Raw genomic sequence first — 20,703 nt, 5'->3', positions numbered from 1 at the left:
AACTTCATTTTCCGAAAATCCCTGCATTATTGATTTTGACTTGGAAAATGAACAGACATGCAAGTGTATCAAAGAAAAGGGAATGTATGTGGAATTTTAAAGTGGGTGATTATAGTAGTCTTAGGTATCAACTAGGGGAAGTTCCATGGAGGGCAGAATTGGAAGGTCAGGATATCATTAGTGCTTGGAAAATTGTGAAAGAATGTTTGTTAGCAGCAATGGTAAGCTGTATTCCACGGGTGAAGAAACAGACACAATTTGGTGTAAAGTGGATGACAAATGATATCAAACAGGAACTGCAGTTGAAAAAGAGATTATGGAAGATATACAAGGAGAGGGGTGGAGGACAGATACACGAAGAATATAAGACGCAAGCCAGGAGAATGACCAGAATGGTGAGGAAGGCAAAACTGGAATATGAGAAGAGATTGGCACTAAGATCCAAAGAAAATCCTAGGGAATTTTTTAACTATGTGGTCAGTAGGCAGAGAAACGATTGTGGAAGAATGACATTGCGGGATAAAAATGGGAATAGAGTGACTGATGCAAAGGACATAGTGGAGCTGTTCAATGAGCACTTTATTGGAGTATTTCATCCTGGAGGAGTTTTTAATGCTAGAGGGATAGGGCAGGATCAGGGTTTAGAGGTGCAAGAGGAGAGTGTACCAAATACTGAGTACTCTGGATACAAATAAAGCTGTTGGACTGGATGGTATTTCACCCCGGGTTTTGAGAGAATGTGCTAAAGAACTGACATCTCTGTTGACCTGGCTGCGGGAAAGGTACCCAGGGAATGGAAGGAAGGTAAAATAGTGCAGCTGCATAAGGGCGGTAGCAGACTGGAAGTGTCTAATTATAGCCCTGTTTGTGTGTCATCAGTAGTTGTTAAGGTCTTGGAGAAATTAGTGAGGATCTATATACAGCATTCGGCAGATGAGGGTAATGTTTGTGAGAATCAACATGCATTTTTTTAAGGGGCACTCTTGCTTTAGTAATATACTTATTAAATTATAATATACTTACTAATATACTTACTAGACGCTTGTGTAGCTCAGTGGCTGTGGCGTTTACACACCACCGCGCTTGGCCACACGAAGGAAGACTTGGTTTCGAGTCTAGTCGGCGACTAGAGGAAATTTTTCTAAGCCTTTTTTCGACCAGTTCCCGAGTTAGTCGATCTCTGGCATGGGCAAGCGGGTTTTTCCTCCCGGAAACTCGGGTTTTTCATCCTGTAAACTCAAGAAAATCGACCGTAGAACCCACATTATTTCAGACATTAAATATATTGTGTTAGGGTTAGGGACCACGAGATGGTGGCACATTTGAGCCGTCTCTCTTCACTTTGTACCGCTTAATTAGTGATAGCCTTGGGCCATCTATCTCTGATTGGTACCAGTGGAGATTGAACTGCCCACTCAGTCTCCAAAAGTTAGATAGGGCTAAATGGCCTCACCTACTCCCTGTATAGGGGAAAATAAAGGCATTAGCTGATAAAAAATAAAAAAAAATAAAAAATAAATAAATAAATATACTTACTAAAGTAATATACTTACTTACTTATTATGATAAAGTGGTGCACTGGACAAGGGTGATGGACATACAATAGTATACTCAGACTTTACAAAACCTTTTGATAGAGTGCCTGGGATAACCTCTGGAGAACCAGAGGTCATCCCTGGAAACTGTATAAAGAGGGTGTGAGTAGGGGAGTGAGAGGTAGGTTTTTTTTGTGTAGAATTGTAAATGATTGGAATGCCTTGCCTGAGAGTGTGGTGATAAAAGGACCTTCTAGATGAGTCTTTGACTCCATGAGGTCTTGGGGTAGTAATAATAATAATAATATGATTGCCTTTTATAATAAAGTGACAAGAGCAATTGATGAGGGAAATGCATATACTGCCATTTTTTTTTGATTTTGCAAAGCCATTCGACAGGGTGCTACATGATAAGCTGATATTTAAGCATATGGGTTTAAATGTCGGGTTAGTCACATGGATTCAGGATTGGCTGATTGATAGGAATCAGAGAGTTGTGTATGATGGGGGGAAATATCAAGGAAGCAAAAGGTTACAAGTGGGGTTCCACAAGACTCAGTACTGGGACCTGTATTGTTCAATTTTTATATCAATGATTTTGTCAATGGATTGCAAGGGGACATTCAGTTGTTTGCTGATGATGTGAAGTTGGGAAGGGTTATTGGTAATAGTGCAGATGTGGCAGCCCTGCAAGAGGGTTTGAATAAACTAGACAGATGGGCAAATGAATGGGGGTGTCAGTTAAATGCAGCAAAATGTAAAGTCTTGAGGTTTGGGATCCATCGATGGGAGGATGCATGCTCGATTGGAGGAGGTAGGGGAGACAAGAGATCTGGGGTGATGACTGATAGAAAACTGAAATTCAGGGAGCATATTGCAAAGGTGGTGAGGGTAACTCAGAGGATTGCTGCAATACTGACAAGGACGTTGACCTACAGAGATAAAAGAGTTATCATTCCGTTGTATAAGGCTCTGATCAGACCACACTTAGACTATTGTTCTCAGATTTGGTCCCCAGGATTTGAAGGGGGGATAAATTGACTGTGGAAAGGGTACAGAGGCTGATAACAAAGATGGTTTCAGGACTGTACAATGTGTGTTATGAGGATCGACTGGGGTAATGTGGACTGCAGAATTTGGTGGATAGAAGAAGGAGAGGTGATATGATTGAGACTTTTAAACTGTTGAGAGGCAGTTACAGGGTAGACATTGGAGAGTTCTTTCACTTGGTGGAATGGCAGGAAGGAGCGATGACAAGGGCCATCCCTGGAAGTTACGAAAGGAGGCTGTGCACAAGAGAGTGAGGAGTAGTTTCTTTGCGTGGAGGGTGGTTGAACCTTGGAATGCCTGAGAGAGTGGTTGGAGTGGGGATGGTTAATATGTTCAAGGAGTGGTGTGATAGACTTTGTATTTCCTGAAAACGACCTCCCACGATGAGTCTTTTGACTCCATGGTGGCCTAGATGATAATAATAATAATAATAATATATTTCACACTACGATTTTTAAACTTAATTTTGAGGGAAAAAGTGCGAGTTATATTCAAGTAAATATGGTAGCCATTTTAGTTATGGACAGGTCTCCTGACCCTATAACAAGATCCAATACTCCACATCATACAGCAAGTCCCCTCCACATTCTGCTTTAAGTAATAATCTTTCAGTAAGTGTGTAAATTCCATTTCTTTCCTGCCATGTGATCTTCCCTCCTTCCAATCTGTGTCTCTGAAGTTGATGTCACCCATAATAATTACCAGACTTGCACTCCTTGTATTAATCAGGTGATGCATGTCTTCCACATCATCCCTGGCACCCTCTGGCCTGTAGCAGCAACCTATTTTATATTTTGTGCTATTGGTCTCAATCTCACATCAAATTTACTCAAAAGAACTGTCATCTGCCTGACTGACTCCTAAACTTGTTGGTTGCAACTCATCTGCTATCATCAGCAGTATCACCCCTCCCCCCATCCTCATCCTGTCTACTCTGTCCTCCCTGAAAATACTAAATTCATCACATTTTATCCCTGTAATTATGTCACCTGCTATTAGCATAACTTTTAGCAAGGTTACACTACTGAAAAAGTTTAAAAGTTTCTGGCATTGGTTATACTACCCAATTCCAGAAACTCTTCCCTCTTATTCCTGATGCTTTTATCAATAGTATGTAGCATCCCTTAAGACCCCAACCACATTTACATTCTGAATTTACTACCCCATTTGATATTGGGGCATTTTTTTGTTTATTCACACACACTCATTCAGTTCATGGATGCCATTACACACTATTTTCTGCATCTTTACTAACTTTGTGTTTCCACACTCTTAGTATACAAAGCTCTCTCTCCAGATACCTAATTTCAAATCCATTTAAGTGCAGTCCATCAGCATTGTACAAATCTTTTCATCCATCAAACTCAGGCCATATGCCCACAAACTCTACATCATTCATTCTGCACAATCTATGTGTTGATTCATTAGCTATCATCACTCTCCTTTTTATTTCACCTCTATCATAGCACCCCAGCAGACTTACAAACTTTACCCTATCAATCTTCTTTTTTTTTGTCTCCTACAATAACTCTTTTGCATCCTCCCTCATACAATACTTTTCATCTCTCAGATCACTGGTTCTGGCCAAAACAATCAATTTTTTCACCTTCCCTTTCTGCATTCAGACAACAGTACTACTATTTAACAACTTTTCTTTCATGTAATCAAAATAAAAAAAAATATATATATATAAGCAGTAATACAATCACAATTATTGCTACAAATGCATTATTATTATTTTGACACCTCCAGGGAGTCCAAGACTCATCGAGGGAGAGTGTGCCGACAGCATCGAACGATTGGTCACCTTCCAACTACTAACCGCGCTGAAACTTACTTAACTGAGCCATTAGTAGCAGAGGCTCTACCAATCAACCAACTTTAGCATGAGTAATAAGCATAAATCTAATACTGGAGCTTTTTTTTTTTCCCTGATAAAATTACTCTGCAAAAGTTACAAACAAGTGGAAAACAAAAAATTCCACTGTATTTGAAGTAATGGAAGCTGAAATGAGACTATCTTCAAGAATCCTTCTCTAGAAACCAAATGTGAAATTTTTTCAAGCCACTTTAGGCATTCCATAAGCAGAGTAGTCTCACATTGGATAGTGAGAATCGGCTACCAGTTTTAATATTTACTATACTGAATTTCATATTGTGTTACACCAAATAAATCACACATGCATATACAGTACTACAAAAGGAAAGTGAAATAAATTCCTTTCTTGAATCCAAAGTGTCTTGCCCATGGGGCCAAATGCCAAATAGATCATTAAAATTCCACTGTATTTCTTTGATATTTTAAAAAATATTATTAATTTGAAAACTAAATGCAAGTCTCATCAGTATCTGAATATATCACACAACACACTGTTTTCTTTTTTGCAATCTAATTTGACCTCTGCTTGCAAAATTAATTTATATATATATATATAAAGTCTTTCATTTCATTTCGTATGGTGATTCAATGGCCATGAGCCCTTTTTACGGGGAGGTATGGCGCCACCTCAATTCCCCCTATTTTTATCCTGGCTCGGGACCAGCATAGCTGACAATTCAGACCTATGGCTGGAGGGATTGTCTTAAGTATTCCTGACTGTATCCATGTGTGTTCACGGGGCCGGTTTGCCTGCTTGTGAGATGAAAACCCCACAGATAAACTGGGGGAAAAAACCTGCTATCCATGCCCAGGACCAGCCAACTTGGCTATGGCTGAGGAAGATCCTTAAGCTCCTCACTTCGTCAACGGGAATCAAATCTAGGACACTCTTTCCCCAGGCATATGGTTGTGAAGCACATAGCCACTAGGCTAACTATGTGGACATATAAGTCACATCAATCACTGCATGAAATAAATTAAAAAAAATTTTTTTTTTTAGTATTTAAAACAATACACTGTATTCTTCAACCCATCTGTCCCTTAGGATGGGTGCAGTTCCTGATTAGGGGATCATGATGAATTGATACCGCTGACACATCACTCCTCTGCTGCATCCCGTAAGGGCAAGTATTTTTTGACAGTAGATATGTGTTCATGGGGATTAGTTTGCCTGTTCTGAGTGATGAAAAACCAAGTTTTCAGGAGAAACTCCTCTACCTCTACATGTGATATTGGCAAAGATTTGGATGGAGATATTCAGTTGTTTGCAGATGATGCAAACTTGGGACCAACTATGAAGAGTAGAGAAGATGTGGCCTTACGTTGTGACTTGAATAAATTGAGTAAATGGGCATGGGGATGTGAGTCGAATGTTGCAAAATGTAAGGTTTTAAAATTTGGGAAACAAAGATGGGATGGAGAATTTATGCTTGGTGGGGATATATTGTTGGAGGTGGAGGAAATAAGAGATCTTGTGGTGACAGTAGATAAGGATCTGAAATTTAGGGGACACATTGCCACAGTGTGAGGACAACACAACACAACACAACACAAAGACTTCTGGGAATAATGCGGAGGACACTGACTTGTAGAAGTAGGGAGATTCTTGCTCTGTTGTATAAGGCTTTGATTAGCCACACATGGCCTACTGTGCACAGATTTGGTCACCTGGTTTTCAGAGGATGAAGAGATGTTGTAAAGGGTCCAGACAGGGCCAGCCTTCTCTATAAAGTGGCCCCAGTGCAAGAAACCTTTTGGGCCCTAAAATATTTTTCAAAGATAAAAATTAAAGGATTCGAAATAAACGTATTGTAAAACCTCTTACATGCAAATGGTTTTGGCACAGGAAAACAAAAAAAAACACATTTGAAATATAATACGTTTCTGCAAATGTGTACCGACTGTGCCCACTCGATCGTGGGGCCCGGGTGCATTGCAACCCCGAGATGGCCAGCCCTGGGTCCAGAGGTGACTGACTAAGGTAGTTTCTGACCTCTGGAATCAGGGGCAAATTCTCCATGCTTGCTGCGCAAGCTCATTAATTGAGAAAGAAGTAATATTTATTTTTTAATAAATGTATGCATTTATAAGCATTCCATTTAGGCTTTTATTTTTGTAGACAGAAGATGTCTTAAGCTTGTAAGGCAATAATTGAGCTTTGCGTTGTGTATCGAAGGCCGATGCTTGCTCGTCTAGTCAAAGCTACCTTGGCTTGCTCGGTTGTAGGAGCTTCTGTCAACGTGACTCTAGCCAGTGAGCTTCAGCCAGCCTTTACAAGTATGCGTGTTGCTTGGGAAAATTAAGTTATAACCAACGTTTTATGACGATGTTATTGACCAGTTCATAAAGAAGAACTGTAGGGTAAAATTTGTATTCAAGTAGTTAAATTGAAAAAGATAGAATATCATTTGTAAAATAAATGTTGTATTTGTATGATTAAATGTACATACATTTCTAAATATATAGTTTTAAATGGTCAGTAATTCATTATTCCACTAATGATTGATAACTAGAGCAGCATTCGCCCCTGTCTGGAATATCGAATATGAGGAAAGGTTGAGAAGATGCAATTTACAGTCTAGTGAATAGAAAAAAGAGGGGAGGTATATGATAGAGACCTACAAGTTAGTAAGGGATTGTTATACGATCAATGTTGGAGAGGTTCTACAGAAAATAGTGGGAGATCAGGGGAGAACCAGAGGTCATCCCTGGAAGCTGTAGGAGGGTGTAAGCAGGAGAGTGAGAAGCAGGGTTTTTTACATGCAGAGTTGTGAATGATTGGAATCTCTTGCCTAAGAGTGTGGTGTCTGCAGAGAATTTGAATGTGTTTGAGATGTGTGTATGATAAAAGGACCCCTAGATGAGTCTTTCATTCCATGAGGTCTTGGGGTAATAATAATAATAATAATAGGGGACATTTAGCCCCCTATTATATTGTATAATGCAGCAGTTATTACAGTTGTTGTGTTGAAGTCGATCTTAAGATGACTTCTCCCAGAAATCTGGGAGATGCAGATTAATGCATTAATGCTTCCTTCTATCCATTGAGGTTAAGGAGAATGCTTGATAGCCATTGCTGACTTGAAAAATAGTCTCTGTGATCTGCAATAACTTCAGTACAGCATACTGGTTTTCTCTCATCTAATCCTGTGAGGGTGATGTACAATTCACTCCGCATAGGATCTGCCTGACTTCCTATAATGATGATAGTGAGTGTATTTCTTCTGTTCTCCAAGGTGGAGGATGCTAACATTTCTTCCTGTTTGTGCAAGTTGGTTAAGTTACAATCATAGGGTACTTCACATGCTCCAGGATGTGCTAGAGGATGGTGTTTGTCCTTAGGAGAGCAGATCAGAGTTGCTAATTTCACGTGTGGTTTGCATGTGATGTGATGAAGGTTATATTTCATTAGAACTTTAGCAATTTTTTCAGATGTGCCTTGGATATATGAAATAGGAATACTGGTTCATTGCTCTTGTGTGGTGTTTGGAGAGGTCGATACTTTTTTTTTTATTTTGTAGGAGCTGTAGCTATTGGCCAAAAAAGTGTGGTGAATATAGTTGAGTTCTGTGGTAAGTACGGAATCACTAGAACAAATAGTCCTGGCTCTATGAGTTAGTGTTTTGAGGATTACATACTGCTGGCTGGATGATGATATGACTGTTTATGTAGATATTCTGTATTGGCTTTCTATAAAAAGAAAATGCTAGTGAACCATCTGAAAGGTGAATTATTTAGGAATCCATAGTGTCTTGTCCATGGAGCCAAATGGCATACATAATAAAAATTGTGCAGCCAATCCAAAGGTTTGTGCTAAGTGCTGTCTTCTCAAAATTACTCCATTGAAAAATTAGCCAAAGGGAAGAGAGAGAGAGAGAGAGAGAGGGGCAAAGAGAGAGAAGAATCCATTGGTTATTTGTAGATTTTTTCCTTGCCGAGTAAAGCAACTTGCATGCATAGTAAATTTGAATAATTCAAAGATATCAATGGGAAGTTAAATTTTAATAAATCATGAATATCTGTTAGGGGTTCATCAGTAAATAAGGATGTGATTTTTTACTCGTGACTTGAAATGACAGAATTTTGTATTTTATATATATATATATATATATATATATTATTAGAATACTGGTTTACTCGGTTTGTTATCATATTTGTTAAATTTTAATGACTAAACGGCGAGGATTTAAAATCGGAACTTTAATAGAACATAACCAGTTTCGTCGGAAAGCAGACGTTTGTCAGGTGTCACAGTATAAAAATATGTAAAACGGAAAGACCATAAAAGCATTGCATTTCCAATATAACGGAACATGACAATTAACTGTAATAAAAGTTTAACTTGGAGACTGAGTTCTAGTTGAAACGTCCAATACATGCATGGGTGTGAATTCGCATGTGCGCCAGTATTGAATGGCAGAACTATGTGAGTCTGGCAAACTGTAACTTAGGTTGCTATTCATGTGGGAGGCATCAAGAAGTATTTCCTTCAATTCCAGTATTCGTCTCTTGAGTTTGTCATAACATTTGTGAATGTTGGTTGTTGAATTCCAGTCAATTTGATGTTGGAGGCCTTCAACGTTGGTGTTTGCAGAAAAAAATATATGGCTCGACAAGGCACTGGCTCGAATTCTGTTGTAAGAAATCTCTCTCATTAAGCGGAGAAGGAGAGGGAGGTCTGCCCCGGGCGGCACTTTGAACCTTTTTGAACTTATATAGTTAATTCTAAAATACAGTCTCGAGAACTCATTTCCAAATATTGTAATACCCCTGCGAATTTTCGTCACAATTGCTGTAAGTGTCGCTAGTTGTGAGAGGAGTTTTTCTAAATAAAACTGATTAAGAATTACCTACATTACTATGAAATAGATTTCGCCAATGTCATCGACGATTCTGCTAAAAGAAAAGCAAGAAAAATAACATTTTAGAATGTTGAAATTAAAGTTCATTATCATCATCAAATTCCTGATTTGTATCCTCAAGGGGTGTGGGGGATATGATAGTACTACATGAAAAATTTACATCATTAATAACTTCCTATCTACAATTTTCTTCCAAATCAGTCTATTACTTGTCAAGACTCCAATATTATCAAATCTTATATTTCTATCATCCAAGGCACTTTGTACCATATCAATCCACCTATTTCTTAATCTTCCTCTGGGTCGTTTTCCTGCTAACCTGGCAGAGAACACTTGTTTTGCTAATCTTTTCTTGCCCATTCTGTTTAAGTGACCATACCACCTGAGATTAGCTCTGCTAATGCTTTCCTAGATGCTGACAATGTCAAGTTCTTTCCTAATATCCTCGTTTTTAATATGATATTGCCATTGATGCCATCTGTTCACACCTCTAATCTTTCTCAGGACTCTCATATCTGTGGTCTCTAGTCTTTGGTCAAGTGTTTTACTTCTAACCCAGCTCTCAGATCCATAAGTTAAAAGTGGTTTGAACACGGTCTTGTATACAGCTAATTTAGTGTTCCGACTAATTTCTCTCTTATTCCATATGAATTTATTCAATTGACTTCCTACCGTGCCAGGTTTGTTGATTCTGTTGTCTATTTCCATATTTAATTTACCATCTTGACTAAAAATCGTGCCTAAGTAGCTGAAATGTTTTACTTGTTCCACAGGTTCTCCGTTCGCAACACAGTTGACATTTTCAACGATTCTACCTATTTTCATTGTCTTTGTCTTTTTATTGCTGACCTTCATACCATACCTATTACAGCAGTTATTCAATTTAGTCAGGGAATCTTGCAAACTTGTAGCGGATTTATTTAGAAGTATAACATCGTCCACATAAAGCAAAGAGCTGATATTAACATCTCCAAATTTGATATCATGTTTAATACCACTTTCCTTCATAATGTGATCTATAGATAATGAATAACAGAGAGGGATAATGTACATCCTTGTCTTACACTAGATTTAACATTAAACCATCTTCCTGTACTTCCTTCAATTCTAACTGCTGATTTACAACTCAAACAAAGACTAAGAATTGCTTGATATAATGCCCCATTTACACCATATAAATGTAGCATATTGAATAGCGTCTCTCTTGACACCTTGTCATATGCCTTTTCCAGATCGACAAAACTTAAATACAGATCTTTGTTATATTCCCATGCTTTCTCAACTATTTGTCGTAAAGTAAAGATCTGATCCTAACAGCCTCTATTTGGCTTGAATCCAGTTTGTTCTTCACCAAGCTTTTCTTCCACAATTCTTCTCAACCGTTTCTCAAGTATACTTGCATAGATCTTGCCAGGAACACTCAGTAGGGAAATACCTCTGTAATTCTCACATTCAGTATTATTTCCCTTTTTTATATATGGGTACTATTAGAGCTATACTCCAATCATCAGGAATTTGTCCTTCTGTCCTGGCTTTCTGAACTATACAGTGCAGCCACTGCAAGACTTTGATACCACCATACTTCAGCATTTCTGGTCGAATATCATCTACTTCCGCTGCCTTTCCACATTTCAAGGCTTTCATGGATTTTTCTACTTCAAGTATGGATATGTACTCCTGCCTGTATGCCGGTTGAGTGTTTTTTAACACTGTGCTATCATTGCTTGTTTGTTTAGTAATTTTTCGAAGTAATTACTTCGTACTTCAAGGATATCTTTTTCTCCTGTTTTCATATCACCTTTATCATCTCTAATTCCCTTTACAGCACTCTTTCCTCCATTTTTAAGCTTCTTCAACCTCCAGAATATCTTGCCACCTTCTTGATATTTATTTTCTACATTCTTGCCAGAATCCTTCCATGACCTTTGTTTAGCTAGTTTTACACAGTGTTTTGCTTTCTTACATTTGTCGCTATATTCTCTTAGAGCACAAGCTGACTTATTTGCCAGGAACTTTTGATATGCTTTCTTCTTTTCCTTCACTGCCTCTTTAAGTTCCTGTGTCCACCAGGGAGTTCTGATTTTTCCATCCTTGCAGACAACCTCACCATATGCCTCTCTGGCTGAATCAATCAGGGTTTTCTTCAAGGCTTTCCACTGAATCTCCAAGGTTTGGTTCCTGTTCTCAAACTCTTTCGTTTTTTCTTCAATAATCTTTGTGTATTTTAATCTACAGTTCATATCTGAGAGCTGCTCAACTTTTATTTGCTTTAAAAACTTTCTTACAAGTTATTCTTTTCAATATGAAATTCAATATTATCCTGCTCAAGACTAAATAGTGATCACTTCCAATTTGAAATCCTCTGTACACTCTGGTGTCCTGCACCAGGGAGAAAACATCACTATCAACAATAACATAGTCAATGAGACTTTTCTTATTCCTTGCCTCATCTCTCCATGTGAATTTGTGCACATTTTTATGTTGGAAGATTGTGTTAGTAATAGCCAGTCCATGTCCTGAGCAGAAATCCAACAGGTATTTGCCATTATTATTAGCTTTGCTCTTTTCTCCAAATTTTCCCAAAAGATTTTTGTATGTCTGGCAATCACTTCTTACTGTGCTATTTAGATCCCCAACAAGGACCAACTTTTCCCTTTTCATTGTGTCAGTTACTTTTTCTAAAGCATCAAAAAATTCCTCCACTTCTTCTTTAGTAGAACCTTCTGTGGGGCCATAGGCACAAATAAGTCTCATTGTCCAATTCCCAATTCTGATATTTGCCCACATCACTCTACTTGAGACTGCCTGCCATTCAAGAAGATTAGCCTCGTATTTTGTGTTGAATACTATGGCCACTCCTTCTTTTCCATTATTGTCATTGCTTGAATGTAACATCTTGTGTTTATTGCTAAGAAAGATCTCACCAGTTTTTGTCTTTTTTGTTTTGGTCACCCCTATTATGTATATCTGGTACTCTTCTAATTCCTCAGCTAGCTCCATTTCTTTGCCATTCAGGCTTCTTATGTTGATAGTACCAATCTTTAACTCTGGTGATGTTGAGTTGGGGTGTGTTTTAATTTTGTCGTTTTGATTTTTTGTAGTATTTTTTGTGTATTGAGAGGGGCGGCAAACTCATGGACCGCCCCGTGCGCAAAAGCGCTAGCTATACCACTGGCAGACACTACACTCTCAGGAAGGCATTCCAATCATTCACAACTCTGCATACAAAATACCTGCTTCTCACTCCCATTAATATTCATTAGAATTTCTAGTTTTGGTACTTATTTCAGTGCAACAGCAAAAGTTATAAAACTGAGCATGCCAGTAGCTTTTTCCTTGAGTGCCTGTGATGATAAATTTATAACCATGGAATCTCAATGAAGTTGTGCTCGGAGTATAGCACTTTGGCATTATTGAAGGATTTCAAATTTCTTCAGGTGGCTACTATTTACTTTTATCAATTCTTTTTCACTGACATCGTCAGAAAAATAACTGTCTACCTTTCTTGCCACATTGGTTACTTGCCACCAGAAAGATGGTTTGCTATCTTTTTCTGTTTATAGAAATCTGACACACACACTGAAAGATAATCACACCATCATCCAGCCCATCAGTATGGAATCTTCAAAACACTAACTCGTGGATCCGGAGCTATTTGTTCTAGTGATGAAGCTCTTGAAGATAGTTGACTTCTGCATCACTAGATGCAAAACTGAACTTAAACATTCATGACTTATTTTTCACGGTATTAACAACACCACAAACACTTTTATCAACAAGGATGTTTTATTAACGCTAATATTTCGCTGATTTTCAACTCAGCATCATCAGAGCACAACACACATGTAAACGCGACAGTGAGTGAGTGAAACAATATAATTGCAAAAGACAAAAGATCTAAAGTCCTATTTTTGGTGCCCTCTAACGGGGGAAAAAAAAAAGCAGCCATTATCCAGGAGTTTTTCTTAGGATAACCGTCTCCCAAATTTTTGGCAAATTAATGCAACCATATTTGTTAAGGTTGGGAGAATTCTTCAAAGCCTTTGCTGACTCAAAAAATAATCTTTCAGATCTATAATGACTCCTAAATAGCACATTCGTTTTCCTCCATCTAATCCTGTGTGAAGGAGTGTCCAAGGCGTGGTCTGCCAGTCCCGACTTGCCATAGTAATAGTAGCAAATGTATCTTTCATGTTCTTCCAGGAGGATTTCACTGATCTTCCTGTTTGCCCATAATAGGCCAAGTCACAGTCACATGGAACTTCATACACTCCTGGGTGTGCTAAAGGGTGAAGTTTATCCTTTGGCGAGCGGATCAGAGTTGCCAGCTTGACATGAGGCTTGAAGGTGGTGCGAAGGCCATGTTTCAACAATACTTTCGCTATCTTTTCTGATGTACCTCTGATATAGGGAATAGAAAAGTGTTTGTGGTGTTGTTAATACCGTGAAAAATAAGTCATGAATAACCATCAACGCCTAAGCTTATCTGTTAGATTAATGATTCTGCACGGAGAAGATATTGTTTACAAAGCGCGACGGTTCGGCAAGTTGAAACTGAAATTGTCCAGAAAATTGAACCGGTTAGCCTTCCTTAAACGATGCCGCGACAACGATATTATTCCATCCTTTCTGAAATTCAAAGAAAAGTTGCAATCGGCAAAGGCACATCGTATTTATCGACGGCGAGTTTAGCGCTTTTTCGAGAACAAATCGCCGCTACTCGCATAGAGCTTAGTAAGCTAAACAGCTCTACAACAAGAACAAATAAACGTGTTAAATCTTGAAATATGGACTGTCCTACAGCAGATCTCCGAAGTTGCAGCAAAAAAAGAATTCACAAAAGTTAAAAGCAAGCACCTAAAAAAATTTGAACTACTACAACAGCGCCAACATACGAAATCCCGACCGCAACTTCGACGAGATCACGTGGTCGTAAACCTATCGTCGGAAACACTCACTGAAGAAGCCAAGAACGCTCTGAGTTTAGGACATAACTTTGCCGTCCCGCCCAAACAAATTCCTAAACTCGAAATTATGATGAAAGTAGAACGGGGTATCCACGATCTTCCGCCAGCAATGGCCAATAACGTGCGACTGGACATAGCAAGTATTATAAACAAAGCGAAGCCTCCAAAAAGTAATATACCACATAAGCAAATAACTGCCATAAAAAAGTTATACAATAATAAAAATATTAGTATTACAAAAGCCGATAAAGGAAATGCAACAGTTATCATGAATAAAGAAGAGTATAACAAAAAAATGCAAGATCTCATATGTGACAGTTCCACGTATCAAATTATACATCGAGACCCTACAATGTCGCAAAAGAAAAAAGTCCGAAAATTACTAAAAAAGTGACATCATGGCCCAAAGAAATCATCAGGAAAATAAAACCAATTCATGTTAAAACACCCCGTATTTATGGATTACCAAAAATCCACAAAACTAATGTTCCCCTACGCCCCATAGTTGATAGCATAGATAGTCCCACATATAAACTGGCCCGGCATTTAGCCAAGTCGCTTGCCCCTCTTACTGGCAACTCCTCTACTTTTGTAAAAAATTCAATCCATTTCAAAACACTGGTTAAAAATCTAATCCTAAAAAATTCAGACATAATGGTTAGTTTCGATGTCACCTCCTTATTTACCAATGTACCACTTATAGACACTCTTGATTTAATCAAGTCTAAATTTCCCCCAGATATTTTTGAATTATTTCAATTTACCATGAATGCAGGTTACTTTACATGGGGGGGGGGGTGAATTCTACAAACAAATTAATGGTACTGCTATGGGTTCCCCCTCTCCCCCCGTTTGCAAATTTTTACATGGAACACTTTGAAAACAAAGTACTTACCACAGCTACGTACAAGTCACTAGTGTGGTTGCGCTATGTAGATGATGTGTTTGCCATCTGGCCCCATGGACAAGACACTTTGGATGCTTTTGTCACCTACCTAAACAGCCAACACCCCAAAATTCACTTCACAGTAGAAAAAGAATCAAATAACTGTTTACCATTTCTTGACACGTTAGTCACCCGCCTTTCAGATGGGTCACTATCTTTTTCTATTTACAGGAAGCCTACACACACAGGAAGATACCGACATAAACAATCACATCATCATCCAGTCCAACAGTACGGCATTTTAAAAACACTTGCACACAGAGCCAGAGCCATTTGTTCTAACAATACAGCTCTGACCACTGAACTCCAGTACCTACGCCATACGTTCTTAGCCAACGGCTACAATCCCTACAAAATAGAAAAAATACTACATAGGCCCATTACTCTGCCTCCCCCTAATACACAAGAATACAACATGACCATTTCTATTCCCTATATCAGAGGTACATCAGAAAAGATAGCGAAAGTATTGTTGAAACATGGCCTTCGCACCACCTTCAAGCCTCATGTCAAGCTGGCAACTCTGATCTGCTCGCCAAAGGATAAACTTCACCCTTTAGCACACCCAGGAGTGTATGAAGTTCCATGTGACTGTGACTTGGCCTATTATGGGCAAACAGGAAGATCAGTGAACATCCGCCTGGAAGAACATGAAAGATACATTCGCTACTATTACTATGGCAAGTCGGGACTGGCAGACCACGCCTTGGACACTCCTTCACACAGGATTAGATGGAGGAAAACGAATGTGCTATTTAGGAGTCGTTATAGATCTGAAAGATTATTTTTTGAGTCAGCAAAGGCTTTGAAGAATTCTCCCAACCTTAACAAATATGGTTGCATTAATTTGCCAAAAATTTGGGAGACGGTTATCCTAAGAAAAACTCCTGGATAACGGCTGCTTTTTTTTTCCCCCGTTAGAGGGCACCAAAAATAGGACTTTAGATCTTTTGTCTTTTGCAATTATATTGTTTCACTCACTCACTGTCGCGTTTACATGTGTGTTGTGCTCTGATGATGCTGAGTTGAAAATCAGCGAAATATTAGCGTTAATAAAACATCCTTGTTGATAAAAGTGTTTGTGGTGTTGTTAATACCGTGAAAAACAAGTCATGAATAACCATCAACGCCTAAGCTTATCTGTTAGATGAACTTAAACATGTTATTCAGATAGAAGGTATTCTATAGAATACTTTATAACACTTTGAATTAAAAAATTCAAATAAAAAAAAAACTAAGTAGTTTACAGAAAAATATGAAAAAAAAAACAGAATTTTTTATATTATTCTTTACATTTTATTTTTTATAGACTCACAGGTTATCACACTTTTTTTTTTCAGGATAAGATGAAGAAAGATGACAGACTATATTTAAGTTCACACCCAGAAGTTAATTTTTTAATGGTTTCCTTTGTTAAGTATGTATTTCTGCTAATATTTAAAATTTATATTCTATAGTGATTAACTTAAGCATAATTGAAGCTATGCTTTAATTTCTGAAACAGTAAAGAAAGTTTATTATTATTATTATTATGATTAAAGGAGTATTTAAGTGGTAGGAGAGTATTGGATTATGGATTTTTAGGTGTGGCCCATAAATATCGGGTGGTTTATTAGCATTTCTTTTTTTTTTTCCCTAGTTTTTTATTTTTTTTTTTTTCATTCTGCATATAAGCATATCAGCCAGAAAATGCACACCATTGACAGACAAAAAATACCATTGGTAGGTGATTAAATGCATTGCGTGTAGTTGGAGGAATATATAGTGGGGGGGGGTGAGGAGTTTTGCAGAGTTCCCTCCTATGATGAGTCCTTTGACACTCCACATAGGTGTTATGCAGGGGTGGCTTGTGCATAGGCACTGCGGAACTGCAGCACCCCTAATTTTTCTCGATATATAAATATATTTATTAATTTATTTATATTTGGGTAATATTTAATTTTATCATCAACAATCCTATACAATTCTCTTATTTGTATAAAAATTAATAAAAATCCATCTTGTAGCACTTAGGAGGGCAAAGGATGGTAGCAGCATGTGCTTACCACAGCGTCATATTGCTACACGCGCAAGTATATGCACGTCATAATGAGATGCGAGCTATTAGCGTAATTCGGCACTGTCCGTTGTGCAGTTCCTGTTGTTTATATGCAGTTTGCGCTAGTAGTAGAGTGTTCATAGTGCTTATCGTCTTTAAATATTTGGATATTACAATTAAAGGATTTAATTGTAATGTCCAAAAATTGTAAATCCATTCCTTTAATTACAATTAAAGGAATGGATTTTATTTTAAGTAATTTTGAATTATAGTAAACTGTATAATTATATCGATAATAAACAATATTTTTTCATGAAACAAAATAAGAATATATTTTATTTTTAAGTAATTTTGAATTATACCAAACTGAATAATTTTATCGATAATAAACAATATTTTTTCATGTTCATTTTTTTTTTTTTGATTTTTAGCATAATTTTGATATTTTATCCAAACACATATACACTGTACTTACATTGTGTATGTATATTTCGAAAGTTGCAAGCACCCCCATGATTTCAAGCCACGAGAGCCGCCACTGTTGTTAAGTCATCATCATCATGCATATCAAAGATTTAGGCCTAGCATGGCCTGTTCAGCCTTGGAAGTCATCGTTGAATCTTTTAAGAGGGTGTCCTGGTTTTCTTTTTCCTAATGGCTTGTACTTCAAGGCTTGTTTTGGTAATCTTTCTATTTTCATTCTTTGAACATGCTCCATCCATTTATGTTTATATTTTTTAATTTTTTTCTGTTACTGATTCTTGGTTTAATTCTTTCATAATTTCTTCGTTTCTTTTGTGATCAAATTATTATTATTACCCCAAGACTTCATGGAGTCAAAGACTCATCAAATACTTTGCAGTTTTTCCTCAAAAACTTCATTTCTGTCGTTACCAGATTTCACTTCCATACAATAAGACTACTAGGGCTAATGTATTATATATTTTTAGTCTGGTTTGTTTTTGAACTAGGTTTGGTTTAAATATAGAGTTAATTATACCTGTTATTTTTAAATATTTTGCAATTTTTTGGTTTATATCTTTTTCATTTTCATATGTGATCATACATCCTAGGTAGTTAAATGAATTCACCTGTTCTAAGATCTTGTTATCTATTACTATTTTAGTTTTTACTGGATCTTGTCCTTTAAAGGCCATAGTTTTTGATTTTTCTGTTGATATTATCATTCCATAATCTTTGGCTATCTCATTTAGATCTACAATAGCTTTCTGTAAGTTATCTTCAGAATTTGTAATTATTATTATTTTTTTGCAGCCAAAAAAAGTAGTATATCAAGATGATACACATGTGAATTATAGTTCATTTGGGGTGGTCTGGTATGAAATAGTGACTAACACAACCAAATATACAGTTGGTTGCTGCTATAGGCCAGGGGATGCAAGGGGTGATGTCGAATTCATGCATCAGCAAATTAGTGCAATGAGTGCAGGGAAATTAGTGATTATTATGGGGGATTTTAATTGTGGTGATATCGATTGGAAGGAGGAATTATCACATGGCAAAAGGGAATTGGAATTCATACACCTTCTAAGAGATAATTACTTGAAACAGCACATAACTGAAGGGACTCGTGGTGTAAGGGTGTTGGATCTGATTATAGGTTCAGAAAGCATATGCATAAGAAAGGTGTCCTCGTTACCTTCAATTGGTGAGAGCGATCATGTAGTATATTGACTTGGGGAGGTTGCAGAATTTGTGGATTTCTCTCTTAAAAAGGGGTATATTCGGAACTACAGGTCAGGTAACTGTAACAAGCTTCAGAGCGAGCTTACAGCCATCCCATGGCAGAAAATATTGCAGAGGAAAGAAGTCAGCAGTGCATGGGATAAAATCAGCGGGCATCTGAGGGAGGCAATATCAGAATGTATTCCTATGGTTAGGAAGATTAACAAGGTAGGCGTTAGATGGACGAGTAGTAGTATCAGGCTTGATCTACAAAAAAAGAAAACGTTATAGAGAATTTACAAGGAGAAAGGTGATCAGTACACTCATGAGCAGTACAAAGCTCAGGCTAGGAAGGTTACCAGCATAGTAAGCAAAGCAAACTCCGATTATGAGAAGACCTTAGCTAAGAAGATCAGGAGTAATTCCAAAGAATTTTTTCACTACATGGCAAGTAAAAGGAAGCATGACTTTGGAAGGATAACCTTAGTGGGTGCCAATGGTATCAAGGTAACCAAATCAGATGTAATAGTAGAGTTACTGAGTGAGCACTTTTTCAAAAGTCTATCACCCAAGTGAGGATATCTCTGTACCTGTAGCAATAACTGATGTGAGAATTCAAGTTAATGAAACAGAGGTACTTAGAATATTGCAGAATTTAAATGCAAACACTGCTCTTGGTTTAGATGGAATATCAGCTCGGGTGTTATGCGAATGTGCAAGGGAATTGTCAATTCTTCTTACTTGGTTATTTAACTTGAGTTTGAACTCTAGTATGGTCCTTAGGGAGTGGAAGGAAGGCAAAATAGTTCCTTTGCATAAAGAAGGCTCCAAGACTGTGGTTGTAAATTACAGACCAATTACCATCTTGGGAGTGGTGGTAAAAGTACTGGAAAAGTTGGTTAAGGTCAGAATTCAGGATTGGGTGCATCAGAATATGATACTCTATAAGGGCCCACATGGTTTTGTTAAAGGTCAGTCCTGCCTTAACAATTTATTAACTTTTTATAATAGAGTGACATCTGAGTTGGACAGGGGGAATGGCTATACAGTGATACTTCTTGATTTTGCAAACGCTTTTGACAGGATACCCCATGAAATACTGTTGCGTAAATTAGAACAAATAGGGTGGATACTAAACTGGTGTTATGGATAAGAGATTGGCTTATGGAGAGATACCAGAAAGTAGTGTATGGAGGGGCAGAGTCCAGGATGAAGCAGGTGACCAGTGGTGTGCCTCAGGGCTCTGTGCTTGGGCCGTAATTGTTTAATTTGTGCATAAATGATATAGGCAATGACTTGAAGGGAGGTGTTCAGTTGTTTGCTGATGATGCAAAGTTGGGAAGCGCAATAAGAAATCAAGCCGATGTTGAGAGTTTGCAGGATGATTTAAATAAGCTGGCAAAATGGACAAAAGGTAATGGGTGTCAGTTCAATCTGGAAAAGTGTAAAGTTATGCATTTTGTGGTTAAAAGATTTCCAGCTGTCTACGACATTGATGGAACGGTACTCCAAGAGATTGATGAAGCTAGAGACCTGGGGGTATTAGTGGATAGGGAATTGAAGTTCAGAGGACACATTGCTAAGGTGTTGAAGATTGCACATAGGATTACTTGGTTATTGAAGAACACACTAACATCCAGAGATAAAGAGGTTATTATTCCCCTTTATAAAGCGTTGATACTTCCACATTTGGATTATTGTGCTCAAGTTGGTCGCCTTGATTCCTTGGAGATGAGGAAT

At 37.7% G+C, this 20,703-nt stretch overlaps 1 protein-coding gene across 1 annotated transcript in view; it reads left to right on the top strand.

Moving 5' to 3' along the window:
- The window catches only part of LOC150098244 (RIIa domain-containing protein 1-like), a 31,575-nt gene that overhangs the window by 5,393 nt on the left and 5,479 nt on the right, over positions 1-20,703 (top strand). Inside the window, exon 2 of the mRNA XM_090406286.1 lies at positions 16,580-16,656. Coding sequence (XP_090262412.1) covers positions 16,580-16,656 — 77 coding nt within the window. The remainder of the gene's footprint in view (positions 1-16,579; positions 16,657-20,703) is intronic.

Source organism: Typopeltis vanoorti, chromosome 16, assembly GCF_054136105.1.
Source record: "Typopeltis vanoorti isolate ZY-2024b chromosome 16, IOZ_Tvanoo_1.0, whole genome shotgun sequence".
Taxonomy (NCBI): Eukaryota; Metazoa; Arthropoda; class Arachnida; order Uropygi; family Thelyphonidae; genus Typopeltis; species Typopeltis vanoorti.
Note: the sequence above shows the minus strand (reverse complement) of the source record. Positions and strands in the feature narration are given on the sequence as shown.